The sequence below is a fragment of the Acanthochromis polyacanthus genome, chromosome 20 (assembly GCF_021347895.1).
Source record: "Acanthochromis polyacanthus isolate Apoly-LR-REF ecotype Palm Island chromosome 20, KAUST_Apoly_ChrSc, whole genome shotgun sequence".
NCBI lineage: Eukaryota > Metazoa > Chordata > Actinopteri > Pomacentridae > Acanthochromis > Acanthochromis polyacanthus.
This window is the reverse complement of record NC_067132.1, coordinates 14,506,974-14,522,811: the sequence shown is the minus strand read 5'-3', so window position 1 is coordinate 14,522,811 and position 15,838 is coordinate 14,506,974. Positions and strand designations below refer to the sequence as shown.

Sequence of the window (15,838 nt, the reverse complement as noted above, 5' to 3'; positions counted from 1 at the left end):
TTTACAAATCTGCCATTGTTGTTTCTGATGCGTGCTCGTTCCACAAAGCAAAATGAACATGCGCGAACTGTAGACGTAAACTAAAACTTTTAAAAATCTGCACTTGAGAAAGCCTTTGAACAATCCTAACTGACTAATTGCTTAAGTCATGGTGTGCTGACATTCCAGTTTGTTTTGCAAATCGATTTTTGCGTTTCATAGATGGAGGGGACAGTAGAGCGTGCTTCCTTCTATTTGTTTTTTTGAGATTGTCCTGCATTATTTGGCTGACCACTCTCCTTCCTTCCCTGTGTCCCTCACACTATGATCTTCAACTCTCAGCCTCTTCTTTGCATCAGTCTCCTTGCTCTCCTGCTTCTACCTCCATCTCTGTCCTGCAACAGCACAAGGCCTGCTTCAGAAATAATAAAGGATTACATAATCGTGCAAGTTGATCTGAACAACACAGTAAGTAAGACACAAATTCTTTATATATTTATGTCAACATGCTGCATATAAAGGAAATAGAATTTTATTGTAATCAAATAATAAACAAGCATTACAGCTCAAGGGATCCATCCCATCTAATACAGAATTATGCATCACAGTTGCTGAGCACATTTTTTTCAAATCCAACCCCAGTACCATTTTTCAACATTTAATGATTCTTCTTGGGAAGTCTAGTCACCAAAAGAGGAGATAGAAAAAGGGAACCAAACAAGTTTGAGCAAAAGTGCCGAGACACTGGAGATGTGAATCGTTCAAAAGCAGTCGCAACCTAATATTAGGTGTTAGATGTTAAGCATTTGTCAGGTTGGGCTTTCCCCACTTTCTTTTTTGCTTCTAATTTCTGAATTCCCCAGTATGGAATGAGCAGCCAGTCACACAAGGAAACTAAAGCAAAACCAGGAAACAAGCTGGTTTGCATTATAACAACAGTAACAACTGTATATTTTTACAGCGCCTTTAAAAAACTGAGTTACGAAGTACTTTGACAGCTGAAGCCAATCCAAAATACTCAGGGCAATATAATACCATGAGGCCAAACAGTAAGACCAGACAAAATCAAAAGCAAGTAGACAGAAGAAGAAAAAAGATGTAAAAATGAAAATATGTTCATATAAATAAACAAAAGAATAAAAGCAATAAAAAAACAAAATCGCAAATGTATAAAAAATTTGATTTAACAAGCGATTTAAAAGAAGTTTAGTGATCGTTCGACTTGGAAATAAAGCCAAATTCTCAGCACAGCAATTGTTTTTTGGTGGATTTTTCAGACGACAGTTTCGGAGTGCAGAGCCACTGCTTGAAAATGACTCTGAAGTGGCTTCTGGTGAACGTGATGTCTGAATGGACTGCGTTTCCATCACTCCATTGTCTCACAACAGGAACAGAAAATACGTAAATAAGAACGTCTGTATTGGGTATTTAGGACTGGGATAAAAAAAATAGTATATGTGAGCACAGGGAGCAAGAGAGCAGCCAACAGATGTAAACACCAGCTGATCAAAGACTGAAACAAAACAGCAACTCACACAGTTCTTCTTTATTGCTTTCAAATCGCTCTCAAAGTCCCTCGGTGTTATAACAGTGTCAGCAATCAAAGCTAATGGTAACATTAGCCAAAATGATTAGCTAATCAAGCTAAAACAGTGAGCCAGTGGAGAAAACCCCAGACTGGGGTGATGTGTTGTCATCTGTTAAAAGCAGGAAGATGTCTGGCTGCTGTATTTGCATAACTGCAGGAGAAGACACCCTTACTGGCAGTTTCAGATTTAATTCACAGCTGCCTGCTCACGTTTCCTGTTGTTTCAGGAACTGTATGAATGGTGTTTGGAGACTATCATGCACTGTCCCTGCAGGTTTAGCTGCTTCAAATATTAGTAGCATCATGCAGATTGGATAAATACATATTTATTTTATCTGTACCTGCCTGGCGTTCATGTGTTGAAGACTTTATTTTCTCTTTTGTCTGTATTGACTTTTCCAATCTAAACATGGTGCATATCAATTTTAGATCCAACCCAAAAGACTATCTTGAAAATAACATAAAAATCGACCTAAAATATAAGCTGAAAACTCCCCAAAAATGTTTCAAATGTTTTTGTTGGACATATTCATACTGATATTGACCGCCTTGTTCTCATTCATTCTAGAGAAGCACTGTCACAACGTTACTGAAAAACAGCCAAACAACCTGCCAAGATTACCATCTTCCTAACTGCACGGCACAAGGCGTAGTGAGTAATACCTGGATTGTAGTTGTCATATGAAATGCTCAGTGCTGGTACAAACTTTCAATTTGTATTTGGTGATTTGCTCAGTGAATGATTCACTGTTTGTATTTGTGATTTTGAAATATTATCAAAAATATACAGTACCAGTCAAAGGTTTGGACACAAACTTGTTCCAAACTTTTGACTGGTTGTGTACATTGTGACCATAAATGCAGAGATCCTCACCCTGCTTTTTTGTATCTACAAAAATGCTTCAAAGTACTTACCAGTACTACTGTTGTCTATTCCACAGAATCTTGTGAGGACCTTATCCACGCTATCCTGCAAAATGAGGCATTTAGGGCTTCCCCTTACAGACAGACTGACCGAGTTTGTCCTGTACTCAACACGTTGCTCTTGTGAGAGACCGGTAAGTTTTTTGCACAGGCCATTCCTGAAGCTCCCAAGCACCACTATATGCTTTCACCGTGGACTTTGTTGCTATCTATACCATCTTACCTGAGCTGAGTGACTCCCTGTGAGTCTTCTAAAATCTCCTGTCAGGGGCTTGATTTTCTATAGTCTGAAAACAGAGCAAGGAGGTCTAATTTCCTCAGACCAGTTGAGTTCCACTGTGCTGAAAGCTTAGTATGTAAGTCGCCCAGTGATGCCAACAAATATCGCCTACCCCAGCTTTAATAAATTCTTTAAAACTTAAGAAAACCATTCTTTCAGATGTGGCAAATTAATTGACAAAGACAGTGGAATGTTGGCAGGCTGTCGTGTTTCCCTCTGCCAGCCAGGGGGTGACTCACTGATTGGTTACATAGCCAGCTGGCTGGGAGAGTGTATCCAAACATAAGCCTATTTGTCTCTTAAACTAGTGTGCTTGATGCTAGAAAGAGGCAGACTACAGTAGAAAATGTACTTGTATTAGGTAATATAAAGAGAGAAACAGTAAAAACAGTAACTAGAAATGAGTGTAGTGATTTGGGCACTTATCAGTCATTCTGGTTGTATATGCAGTTTGACAATTTAGAGCATCTTTTCTCTTCACACTGAATATTCCATTTTGTTCCCACTGCTGTTTACCGAGGCATCATTTTCTCAGACTAGATTCAGGATCAGATTTGATGATTCAGGCTCATTGCTTAAGTCTGAGTCATACAGCACAGAGAGCCACTGCCTCTTTAGAGCCTCAGGCCTGAGCAGACCAGCACAGGTTTAAAACACTGGCTCACTTTAATCCCTTTTTAACAGCATGGAACAGGTTTTTGCTCTAGTATATGTTCCTAATTTTGGCGAGATATCCATCAGTTTGGAACCAGAAAAGTTTGGTCCCGCAACATGTCAGGTTTTACTTGACCTTAATTAAAAAAGGCATCAGTGGGCATGTCATATTCTACAGGTTGGAAAAAAAGGAAGGAGAAGGTAGCGGTATCATTAATAGCTAGTCCAGTCTTGTTTTTTGGATAAAAACAAGTATCTTATAACAGAACAAAGGGCTTGTTCACTAGTTCCAAGAAATCTGAATGGAACTAATTCACGAACCAGAGCTAATTAGTTGGAAAACAAATTACATAATTTGGTTATTAACATTGTCAAGGCCGTCTCTAGATCAAGCAAATGAGTACTGTACTTTGATCAAACCCCATACACATTAGAAGTGAAGTGATATTCTGTGATTGCAGTCAGGCTTTTCAGAAATCAAACTTTGATTTGTTTCAGTTTACAATTAGAAGGGATTAATATATGTACCAGTAAAATGTATGTTGTCGGGACAGTGTGCACCACTATGATGCACTTAATAATTTATCACAGGGGTTTTCAAAGTCTGACAGTGGGCCACCACTCAGAAAAACCTTTAAAAAATGAGTCCCTCCTCTCTGCTTAGTTTACTGGGCTGTCAGTGGGCATAGAAACTAGAAAGGCTATAAAAGGTTACTAGTTTCTGAATCTGGGGGGAAAAAAATAAAAAAAAAACATTAAAATTCCCTCAAAACTGTTGTTGAACAATCTCTTTAATCAAATATTTTATACCAATGTGGAACTATGCCTCATAAAGAGTAAAGGGACGGTGCAAGACACAAACACTACATGAACTTTGGGTGTACAGGATGTAGAAAATATGATGTCACCTCCACTTATAACTAATGTAGTATTTTCTCCACTTCCATTCCCTGATCCTCCTCTGAAACTGCTTTGACACCACTGAAAAGGCCTGCCTCTCTCATTGAAAACCTCTGATTTATCATTACCGACCTGGTATTTACCTGATGTGACTCAAAACTAACAAGCACATGTTGACTTTCGTTGATCAGACTAAAGAACCCAAGGTGAAGTTGAAGAGGACAGAAACAGGACAAAGGAGGAACGAGCAGAGAAGAATCAACAGAAAACTTTGCAGAGCCAAGGCAATGCTCTCTAACATGACTGAGTGCTATCAGATTCTCAAAGTTCAATCAGTTACACACGTGAGACCCAACTCAAGCACAGCGTGAAACAAAAGACTTGCCAGTTCCTCACTACTACGCAGTCCTTCATGGGATTATGCAAGAAGAAGCTTTCACTTCATTTAAGCTTTCCTGTAAAGTACCAGTATATCTCTCTTGCAGCTGTTTTGGGTGTTATATGACTACTGACTTCAGATAAGCTTCCAAGCTACACATAAACAAGCTACTAAACCAAGTGGAAAAGAAAGTTCCAGACCCGTCCAGCGTACTGGACTCTGCCCCACTGTGCTTCGGAGCAGCTGTGTACTACACACACCACTTGCTACCATGCAGAATTCGCATACACGTCTCATGGACCCTGTGTAATGTGCATGAAGCACAGCACAATGAAGCTCTTACATGGTTGAAGGTGTGTTCAAAAAAGAGTATTTTGTAAGATTAATTTAAAGTGCCATTGTGCAGCTAATCAGATATTTGTATGCAATTACATTGTAAATAATATGCTATGATATTGACTTGCACTTTGAGCTAAGTGCTGAAGCCTGACCAGGAAACATTAAGGTGCTTAAATACAGTTTTGCTTTCACTTTGGATTTGAATGACTTACCCTGTCATGCCTTTGTTATCTTAAGGTCTTTTTTTTTTTTTCGTTTCCCGTAACGGCAGTTGTTTTAGGCTGTGTGTCAAGTCAGGTTCTTTTAAGGGGACATTGTGTTGCTTATGAACTGAATAATGATTGATGTATTAAAAGCACATTCTGCCACAGATGGATGAGTTCAGCTCATACACATTAGGCTTTGGAATACATCTTGTCACATTCAGTTGATGCTTTGATTAATGCTAACTGCCACAAAGAAAAATATCTCAAGAATGTCCTGCAGCATGAGAAGTCAGAACAATGAATTTATAATACGCCAATAGTTGTTTTGTGCAGTCTGCTACTAGTTCCAGCCACTATGCTCAGTGCAGCAGTTATTTTCTCGTCAGGTTGCATTTATTACATGTTAACATGCGACTATTGTCTGTCTACTAAATGCCTATATTTTTAAGCAGATAAAGAAACTATTATTGTATAAAACACGGTACATGTATTCCAAATATATTTATATCTAAAACAAAGCCATGGTGTCTGTGTGACTTTGTACAGCACAGAACTACTACTACTGCTTCATCAGATATTCACAACTGGATCACAGCTGTCTTCATAGAAGTTTATTGATGGTGGATATACATGGCATTAGTGCACAACCATACCCGGGCAACAACCACTGTAATCAGTACAGGAAAATATACCCATCCAGTCAACATTTCTTGTCATATAACATAAATACAGTATAGTTTATTTATTGGAACAAATGCCTTATTTGCTAAAGGAGTTTCATTCTCCTGGAGTATCTTAGTTAATTGCAGTTAAATGACTTAAATTACCAATGCACCTCAGGAAGAGGAGTTTCTCTCTCAGAGCCCCACCTGTGAACAAAGTCTGTGAGGTTATAAATAGTGTGTTGGACTAAGCAGAGACATCAACCAAAGGCCTATAAGCCGTTTAAACGACAGTAGTGTTACTGTATTTCTGATCCTAAGTGCCGTAGTGCACTGAATACTGACTCAGGAGAAACACTGTAAAGAAAAAAGCAACTGCAACACATCCAGGTGCATTTAGATCTCATACAAATCCAAATAAAAACATCCGATTTTTGTTGAGCATTAAACAAAAGATGCATCATTGTTTATTCAGTAAAAACGAAAGGGAATAAGAAAATTAATAATTGTATAAAATGAGAGGAAATGAAAGGGACTGAGCAAATGCTACATGTGTCTGTGTTGGAAATATTATAAGTTCTGCTGCAAAGTGACCTTAAAGGGAGCAAGGACCTTCAACAGCTAATTACTTTTTGGGAAAGGTCCCAATCAAAACAAGGTGAAAAGACAAAAATTTGAATACATTTTCTTTAGAAAACCACATTGCTTTCTTCAGTAGTCAATCATATTGCACTTTAAAAGGAACGTATTCTGCTTGAGAGGAAGCGGAGGCAGAGCGGATTAAGGAATGCATTTCAGTTCAAGGTTGACCGGGGATTGAGATACGGGGGCAATCAAAATCACCTCTAATGAGTAACCCAACATTTTTTTCCTTTACCTCCCATTTCACATTTAACAGCCCACTTCTTAGTCTGCATCTACTCATCTGCCCTCTACTCACTTCTAAAGATGCACCAATATCTGCTAAATGCTGATACTGAGTCTCCTCCATAAGTACTGATTATTGTTCAGACCGCATCATCCCCTGCTTCATTCTGTCGTTAGAAATTCTCAAACCCTCTATGGCCTCTAGTTTCACGGCAGTAATGTTTATTTATGTATATAAGGTGTCGGAAAAAGCAGCAATGTTGAGAGAAAATCCAGCATTGAGAGGAAAAGCTAATCAAAACTGCATGGATTGTTTATTAATCAGTCAACAAAAAGCACTGATATCATGAACCTTTACATTTTCACGTAACTTTTATACCACATCAGTTCACCACTGAGATTCTTCAGTGTTTAGTAGCCAAATGTACCAGATATTTTAGGTTTAGGAATAAAGACTAACATCCGATTATAAAAGGAAACTCAGTACCTCATGGTTGTCGGATAATTAAACCACTTTACTGCCAGGAAACTAGTCCCACGTGTGAAAATTAAGACAGATATGTTTTTTTTTTTTTTAACCCTTTAAGCTTCAGTCAATTCCAGCCGTTTTTAGTACAAAAAATCGCTAATATTCTATTTTTAAATAAAAAAAATTACGAAAAATACAGGGAATATTGGACGGGCATCGCGAGGTGCATTTCCTTGAAAATGACCGATTCGGGGATTTTATACCGACTTCAGGACATGTTTTGGATAAAATAGTTTACTGGCTTGTGTCATCTGATGTAAAAGGTTGGATTATGGCCGTTTTTTGTGGAATCTTTTTTTTTGTGTGTAATAATAAACCCGGAAATGTGAGTCGCGCTGTGTGCGTTGAAGCTGTGGATAGAGAACGGATGGATGAATATTCGTTTTTGTCGGACAAATGTGTTTTTCTCACCCGCTGTGGTAATCGCATCTGAAAGTGGTTTATACCGGCGGATTCATGAGAATCTAAGCTTTCCATCGGCGTATAGTGTTTGTATAATCGTGTTTGCAGCCGTCGGACATTCTTGAAATTCCTATGCAAATTAGTAGGTGTACCGCCGGCGGTACACTGAAGCTGAAGGGGTTAAATTCTTCTTAGCTTTGGTGAAACTCTGAAGCTAGCTTGAGTACTGGTGCATCCCTACGCTCCTCTACTTTGTCGTTCTTCGGATTTCGCTCAGATACACATCCTCCTGACCCCACACTCGCAGCAGAATTTGGCGGATTCAACGGGGTACTTGGTACCACAAGCGTGACAGAATTTGCTCTTCATTCCACCATTGCCGACTTCATTCCCACCATCAACATCATTCCTGGGAAATTTGACAAAGACGGCAAAGCAGAAGGTTTAGAGTGCATGTGTGGAAAGTTGTTAGTAGTGATATTATTTAAGGAGGTTAAAATACTCTAAAACATTTCTGAGTATCATTTAAATTGACATGAGGTAAACAACAAAAAAAACACACAAACCAAATATAACCTTAAAGTGCATAAAGAATATATAGTTGTATGGCGAACAAAACCATTTTCATTATGCAAACTATAAAGCTGCATAAGTGAACTTAACTTCATTTACTTACTTGAATTTGAACTTCAAAAAGCTACACTAAAATCAAATTCAATTTAAACTGTAGAGGTGAATTTTCTGTATGCAATACAATACCAACCCACAAGAGGTCAGGACAGGTTAGAAAGTTTTTCTAGCAGGGCTTTCTTTAGAGCTACTGAGTTCATTTATTTACCTTGATATGTGGGTGTCTACTTTCTTCTTGTTGAGTCCTACTCCAGACTGAGTGTTTCTCACTGAGCCATAGCCAGAGCTCACTCCTCGGGTCTTACTTCCCACACTAACAGAGGGATCAGAAAAATAAGGAGAGAGAACAGAGATAATGGGGTTTGTAAAAAGAGACCTCATTTTCAACACCTTTGACCTGGGAATGACATTTCTACTGACCTAGCTTATCAGGCCATCGATACATGCTCCAAACAAAATTCATGGCCTAGGGATACTACATGAACAAAGTAGATTTTTAAAGAAATGTGTACAATATAATACGTAATTCAGTCTTTCTTCAACAACAGTCACATGGAGCCAAGTGAAATTATGAGATGTCGATCTGCTTTTCATGTTGAAGTCAGTGTGAATAAATCTTCTACACACAGTGTAAACATAATATCATGTGTACCAAGCTGAAGATGTGGACTTACTAAACCAACAGGCACTTGAACAGACATGATTGCATGCACAGTAAAAGATGAAGTGGCTCAAGTACCATTGGTACATCAATATCAACTGAACAAAGCCTTTTATATGTCTGGGCTAACTGCCAGTATTGAAGACACATGCATGCGTGCACTAACCCTGATGGTGGGCTGGTGAGGCCAGAGGGATTACTCCTCACTGAACCTGCAGAGGAGACCTTACTAGAAGGGATTCCTTGTGTTGGGAAGGAAGTGAGAGAAATAATGATGAGCATGACAGGACAATATGTTTACTACTGTAGTTCATGTATCAAATTTATGTTACTCATTGTATTTCAAAATCTGACACACATATATATATATATATATATATATATATACATACCAGTGGGCTGTCCGAGGCCTGATCTCTGGGGTAGACGAGAGGAGGCTGAAGGGATGGTTGACACAGCGGAAGAGTTGGTCTTCTTTACAGGACCAGGAGGCTTGTACTGACGACAGAGAAGAAAACAAAATATAAATACGTTATATAGAACATTAGCTATGAATGCTACAGCTGCAAAGCATTAGCAGGATCATTCTACCTCAAGATACCAAAAACACAATGGTCATGCATCATGATGTTGTAATCTTGTTAACCAAGCACAGACCAGAGCAAAGATGAAGGGATACATGAAGAACGGTTAGTAGTTGTAGGTGTGTGTTAAGATTTGTTAGATTTGTTCTGCACTCTAAACCCTTAGATATGTGATTTGTGTGATGTTTGGCTGTTTTAAACTGTTGTCTCAGACAGTTATAAATCAAAAAAGTAGGTTAAACACATTCATAACAATTTTAATTATCACCTCCTAATCATATGAATTCATCAACCAGTCAGCTTGCAGTGTACAGTCATGTCTGTCTGGATTTGATGTTTTGGATAGAGAATGTCAGCACCCCGTCCTTTCATCCAGTCTGGGAGAAATGCTGTCATTTTTACTTTTAAATTATGGCCAAAAATGGTGTTTTATGAGGTGAGAGTGACACCAAATTCAGTGAACATTTGGGCCAAATTTGAAGAAATTCCCTCAAGGTGTTCAAGAGACACCACATTAACGACAATAGCATGTATGGACGCCCAAAAACATTAGGCCTCTGCTCACACCTGTTGTTGGTGCAGAAGCATTAAAACATGCCTCACTGGGAGACCTTAGTGGCATAATCATTAATGGTCGAGGGTTTCTCCCATCAAGCAGAGCTCTTAGCCAAAATGGTTTAGACTGCTGTGTTTTTACTGGCTGTCAAACCAACTCCCCAGTCATGTGCCATAGCTGTTGCTAAGAAACTAGTGAGTCTACAGCTGCTGCAAAGTGGGAGTCTCACCGTGGCCATAAAAGACATAGATTTGTTAGGGATTTACAAAGAACGTTTCTTAATTATGTATAATTGGCAATAACACAGAACTGAGAACTGCCTGGCCAAGTATTTGGGCAAGAGTGATGGCATAGCTTTTCACACAAACACATTAATTCCACTCATTATGACTATTGTTGTTCTGTTAAACGCAACTGTGTGTGTCCATGTTTGTAGATACTTACTTTAAAACAATGTAACCGTTGTAAAACTGGACATGTGCGTTATTCTCCAACATAAAGTCCTGTGCCGTCGATGCATGCACGTACCTGTGTGCGACCAGGAGGCTTCTTGGCATCTCCTAACTTGCCTTTGTTGGGCATGCGGGCGGCCTGCTCCTGGCAGAACTTGATATGTCTGTCAGCGGCACTCTCGTTGAACCTCCGCTGACAGTAAGGACACTGGATGTAGTCTGAAGACAAACCAAGAAAAACTATCTTCAGTAAATCAGCTACAGAAACACAAACTCTGTATACAGGGACGGTTATCAGCACTGCTGTGTGAGAAGATGTGGCTTGGACTTTTATTTCTTTTACAAATTTAAGTTACAACCGTCTTCAGTCAACATCCACAGTTTTGCCAGGACTGTTTTCTACTTTCACCTTCGGTACATTTTCAAAAAATAATTGTGACCTGCAAACATATTAGGAGTCAAGAAACGCATCATGAACCCTGGTAAGCAGCTGTTCATGCTTCCAGAGAGCTTCTAAAACGTAACTGCTGTTGTTTTGCTTCTTGCTTCAACTCAGAAAAGAACTACCTGGGTCATAAGTCGGAGGAGGAGGTGGGGGTAACGGCCCCCCATCCTTCATGACCTGAGTGAGGGACTTGGCAGCCCGGATGGTAGCAATGAAGTCCTCATGTTTCTTGCGCCAGTTGGACGGCTTCTTCGGGGGTTCTGCCTGGCAGCACAACAACACCACAGAAGAGATTCTCTATTAGACCAGTTTGTTGTTATGGTCACAGTTTGCAGCTCTACTTTAAACAATCTAGTGTTCGGAAAATATAAGAAGTCACCAGGAAGCTCAGAATTCAGCTGGAATCTGAAATGTTCGTGGGTAAAATTGAATGATTAGGTTCTCTTATCTCGACCTGGAAACAGTCCGGTAATGGCTTCACTGAATGTGTTTCTCATGCGTGAGTATGTTATCTCAAGCTGACGATTACTGACAGAAGTAGTTCACTGAGCGCCCTCTGAGCTGCTTCTGTGGCAACATAATAGCCCAACTGACTTCCTCCTATTTAGTTACAGTCTTCCATGTTCATTAAGCATGTTTGTCTGACAAATGCAGGTGATTTCGAAAAAAAAGAGGCCAATTTTTCAGTGATTCCCTGCAACTTTCACAATACAATCCTCATTTCTCAAAGCCAAGATACAGAGAGAATCATTTAACAAGGAAAGGTTTGTTCTATCCATATCACATAGATGACACTATTGTTATTCCAGTGGGAGGACAGAGTGAATGTGAAGCAGTTAGTCAAAGCCAAGATAACAGAAATATTACCTATTTATTTTGCATTGATAAAACTAAAAACTTGCCAGGCAAGTGACTGCAAAGAATTAGCAAAGACTTGGTAATTCAGAGTGACCTCAAAACAGACATCCAGACTTCATGACAGTTTCTGCAGTGGCAAAGCCGTCAAAAAAGCTCTGTCGTTCTAAGCTGAGTCCTCAAAGAGTAATTTGCGTCTAGAAGAGATTCAAAGGAATTGCAATGGAGCAGCCAGAAAAGACAGAATTAAGGCAGCCATAGTAAAACAACATATATATGTCGGTTGAAGAATGGAGAGAGAAAGGAAAGTGGCAGTGACATTTTCTAAGTTAACACCACCTTTATGAGTTAACCCTCTCTCAGACTATTCAAATCAATGTTTCAAAGCCAGGAAATCAACATTTATGAAGCCAGAAACAGTGAGTGAAAGCCTCCTGGGCTTCATTAGATTATCTGAGCTCCTAAAAATCGTGTATACAGAAGAGAAGAACAAATGAGAAAACAACAAATCAACTTACTTTCTCAGCAGCTGCTGAACTTTGTGACTGAAATACAATTGAAAGTGGTTTACATGTGAAAATAAACTGTCGACATAAAACACTGAATGTCCTACAGGGAACAGCAGATACACAAATGTGTTGTTTACCACAGTGTATGGTCTAAAACTCTACGGCCTCTTCACTTCTGATATGGAATGTGAATCTAAACTATGACTGAATTTGTATCAGAAACATCTTATTATTATTGCATTTTGATTAACTGAACAATGGACCGAGAAATTAATTAAATTATTAATATCTATTTGCAGACAATTTAATTTGAACAGTGTTTCAAACAAAATGCAAAATGAATGAAGTTTTCAGAAGATGCACAACTTTGAGGATGTTTTCTTCCTATTAAAAATGCCACTGAACACTCTTGGGAATTATTCTGTGTTGGAAATCCATCCCTCTCATCAGGTGAAGGCTTACCTTTGGTTTGATGGGTTTCAGTGTGGGGATGTCTGTTCCCTCAGCTCTCTGTCTGCTGGAGTCAAAAACCTTTCTCCTTTTAGATGTTGACTTTTGGCAGATCTTAGCATGCTTCTCCTGCGGGGAGTGAAGAATACAAACAATGGACACACCAATACGAGAGTCCTTCGTTTTCAAGTGTTTCCAGAAAACAAAACAAGCCTGAATTCTGTGACTGAACTTCAAAGTACAAATGCAAATCTTTCAAATAAAACTAATAAAACTACACATTACAAAGTTGTTTGTGCAACAGTGAGAGCATCAGGAACCTGCTGAAAGCTGTATCCAATTCTTCAAACCCCCTAATGTCTTCCTGATGGAGATGCAAGCTTATATTCCGGCACAGTTATAGAATAATAATGCATCATGCACTGATGCAGCCATTACTGACTGATGGGTCTGAGTGCTATAATAAGTGTACAGTTTTGTATATTTGCATTACCAGAATGAATATGTCCAGATAACATACCGATATCATTGTAGCGCCTGTGTTGTTTGGTTATGTTAACATGGTCAAGTGATAATAACAGAAAATATAGCAATGCTAATAAGATGTGCATATGATAGTTGTCTTCATCTAGGCGCATAACTGCAATATAGATGATCATATGATAGAAATGTTTACATGTCAGCATTTCAATCACAACAAAAACATCATGATGTAAGTAGTCTGAAGAATGGAGAAATCTCATTGTTAAGAGGTTAGTTTCCAATGTACAAATTAGCATTTGTTTGTCTTCTTGATTCCTTGTCAATGAATTCCACAACAATTGATATTGAAGATCTGCACTTTCCCTACATATTCATATGAAAACAACACAGCCAGTTGTGGGTTTTCACTCATGCAGGCTTAAATTTCACACTTTTTCTTGAATAGATAGCCTCACTGCTGTGTTAAAACCCTCATCCTCTGTTGAAACAGCTCCTCAGAGGGCCCTGCTGGCTGTCTGGATCATAGCCAGTGATATTATTATTCAAACAGCTGATATCCTATCAGCTGACAACAGCTGTGGAAAATACTGTCATCCAGGCGACCTGAGGCTGTCTCAGAGCAAGAACATCCTTTGACTTAAGCAAAACATATGGATGACTCAAAATTTCACTGAACCGAACCCATTGCATCATCTTCAAAACGTGTCTGCCCTTAAGGCACGGAACTTTTGTTGAATGTTAGAGATGACCAAATAGTGTTTGTTTTTACCAGGACTTTAGGGAAGAAACATCTTCTGCAGATGTTACACTGAACCAGATCTTCAGTAGGAAGAGCTTCACCATCTGCAAGAACAACACAATGAAAAGTGATTGTAGTGAAAAAGTTTAAGATGTCATGGAAGCAGAAGTAGACCACATCTGTCCTAAAACCATCTGATAAAAATAGAAAATCACTGGCTTTCTTATGGTCCAGTCGATATTTGATGTATAGTTAATATTGACAGTATTTCTGTGCTCATGAATTGCATTTCAGGGACTGTTTTTTCTCAAAATTATCCAATTGCAATGTCTCACTGATGTTTCCGTTTCTGGTTAATTCTATACGGATTCACCAGTCATTTCCAAATGCTGGAAAAATGGCTTAAAGTAACGACTGTACCAATTCAAAAAGGTCATTGCTGTATTTTTTTTTCCTAATCTCTGACGGCTCCTTGCAAAACGTAGCTCAGTCTATTCAGCTGAATGTTCATTATTTAGCAGCATGCTAACACTGGATAGCTCCTGTGGCTCGGGATCACACCCATTCAGACAGACAGCAGCTAGCTTCATCTTCGGCCCTGACGTTAACTAGCATTACTTGGGCTAAATCCCAAACAAAAAAAAAGGTCGCTGTGAAAGAGGGCTCAGCTTCAGCAGCAAGGTTAACTCGGTAGTGCAAAACGGAGAGGTTGCGAGCTCGACTTTGACCCAAAACAGCCAAAATAAACACTCAGACGTCAATTTTGCTCACCTTCAAATTCTTCCATCATTAGGTTATGCCTTGTCTGATGCTGCTGCCGTTGTTACAATCGACCAAACGCAAACAGACGAAACAAGAGGACTCCCTCCTGCTCGTTTTTGGCTTCGTTGAAACAGCGGAAATCGTCTCAGATTAGCGTTTCTAATGAATTATTCTTCCAGAAAATTCATTTAAATTGCAGATAAAATAACATATGTGATCCTTGTAAATCAATTACTGCGTTGCTGTATCGACATATCATACATTATATGTTTTATGCGTTCGTAGCTTTTTTTGTCTTGGACAACGAAGAGTGGAGTGTATCAGGTGAAGTATTTAATAGATGGTACCTTCATTCTTTTATCACTTAAGCACACTTTTAATAATATTTCATGTGTGCTGCCCCCGTTTCCCACGAAACAAACGATAATGGATTCGCAGGCTGTGATTGAACGTGAATTATCTTGACTTTACTGATCTTTGGCTACCAATAGCAACAGGATTGTCTGATGCCGCTCGACGTGCTAACATCCCAGTATTTCATTGGTTGTTACTGCACATTTTGAGTTCATGCAGTGTGTATTTTGGACAGCAGGTGGGGCGTGGGAGGCAACCTCCACTATCAACTTCCCAGAAAATTCCCAAATATGGAATTGAAGTAGCCCATCTTTTTTTTCTTTTCACTTTTGAATTGACTGATTGCTTTGGGTGCATAACAACAAACACAGACAGGGTTTTAAATCAAATCTAATCTAATTTATTTGTCACATACACCTTTGTGCATTGTACAGTGCTTAGTAAAATATTTTGGGGAAAAAAGTGACTAGTCCGTGCCAATATTTAAAAGTGTGTCTCTGTACCTGTTTTAAGTTAAATAAATAGTACAAGAGGGCATGCGAAGAAAGTGCTATAAGCAACATTTAAAAAAGCAGGAGTAAGGAATCAATGCAATTATAAAAGACATAAATATATTTGGAATATTATTTAAGTGAGGCAGCTATACAGA

At 38.9% G+C, this 15,838-nt stretch overlaps 1 protein-coding gene across 2 annotated transcripts; it reads right to left on the bottom strand.

Moving 5' to 3' along the window:
• Nucleotides 1-5,845: 5,845 nt before the first annotated feature.
• zc2hc1a (zinc finger, C2HC-type containing 1A) lies at nucleotides 5,846-14,942 on the bottom strand. 2 transcript variants are annotated; one of them, XM_022201210.2, is made up of 10 exons: nucleotides 14,845-14,942; nucleotides 14,104-14,177; nucleotides 12,864-12,980; nucleotides 12,411-12,437; nucleotides 11,160-11,301; nucleotides 10,669-10,811; nucleotides 9,393-9,498; nucleotides 9,167-9,242; nucleotides 8,548-8,652; nucleotides 5,846-8,118 (listed from the first exon to the last, which is right to left on the bottom strand). In XM_022201210.2, exons 1-10 carry the CDS (start codon nucleotides 14,861-14,863, stop codon nucleotides 7,983-7,985), a joined length of 945 nt encoding a protein of 314 aa, XP_022056902.1. In that variant the 5' UTR covers nucleotides 14,864-14,942; the 3' UTR covers nucleotides 5,846-7,982. The 2 variants fall into 2 exon arrangements, with proteins under 2 accessions (XP_022056902.1, XP_022056903.1); XM_022201211.2 differs by lacking the exon at nucleotides 12,411-12,437 and having other exon boundaries at nucleotides 14,845-14,913.
• Nucleotides 14,943-15,838: the final 896 nt, after the last annotated feature.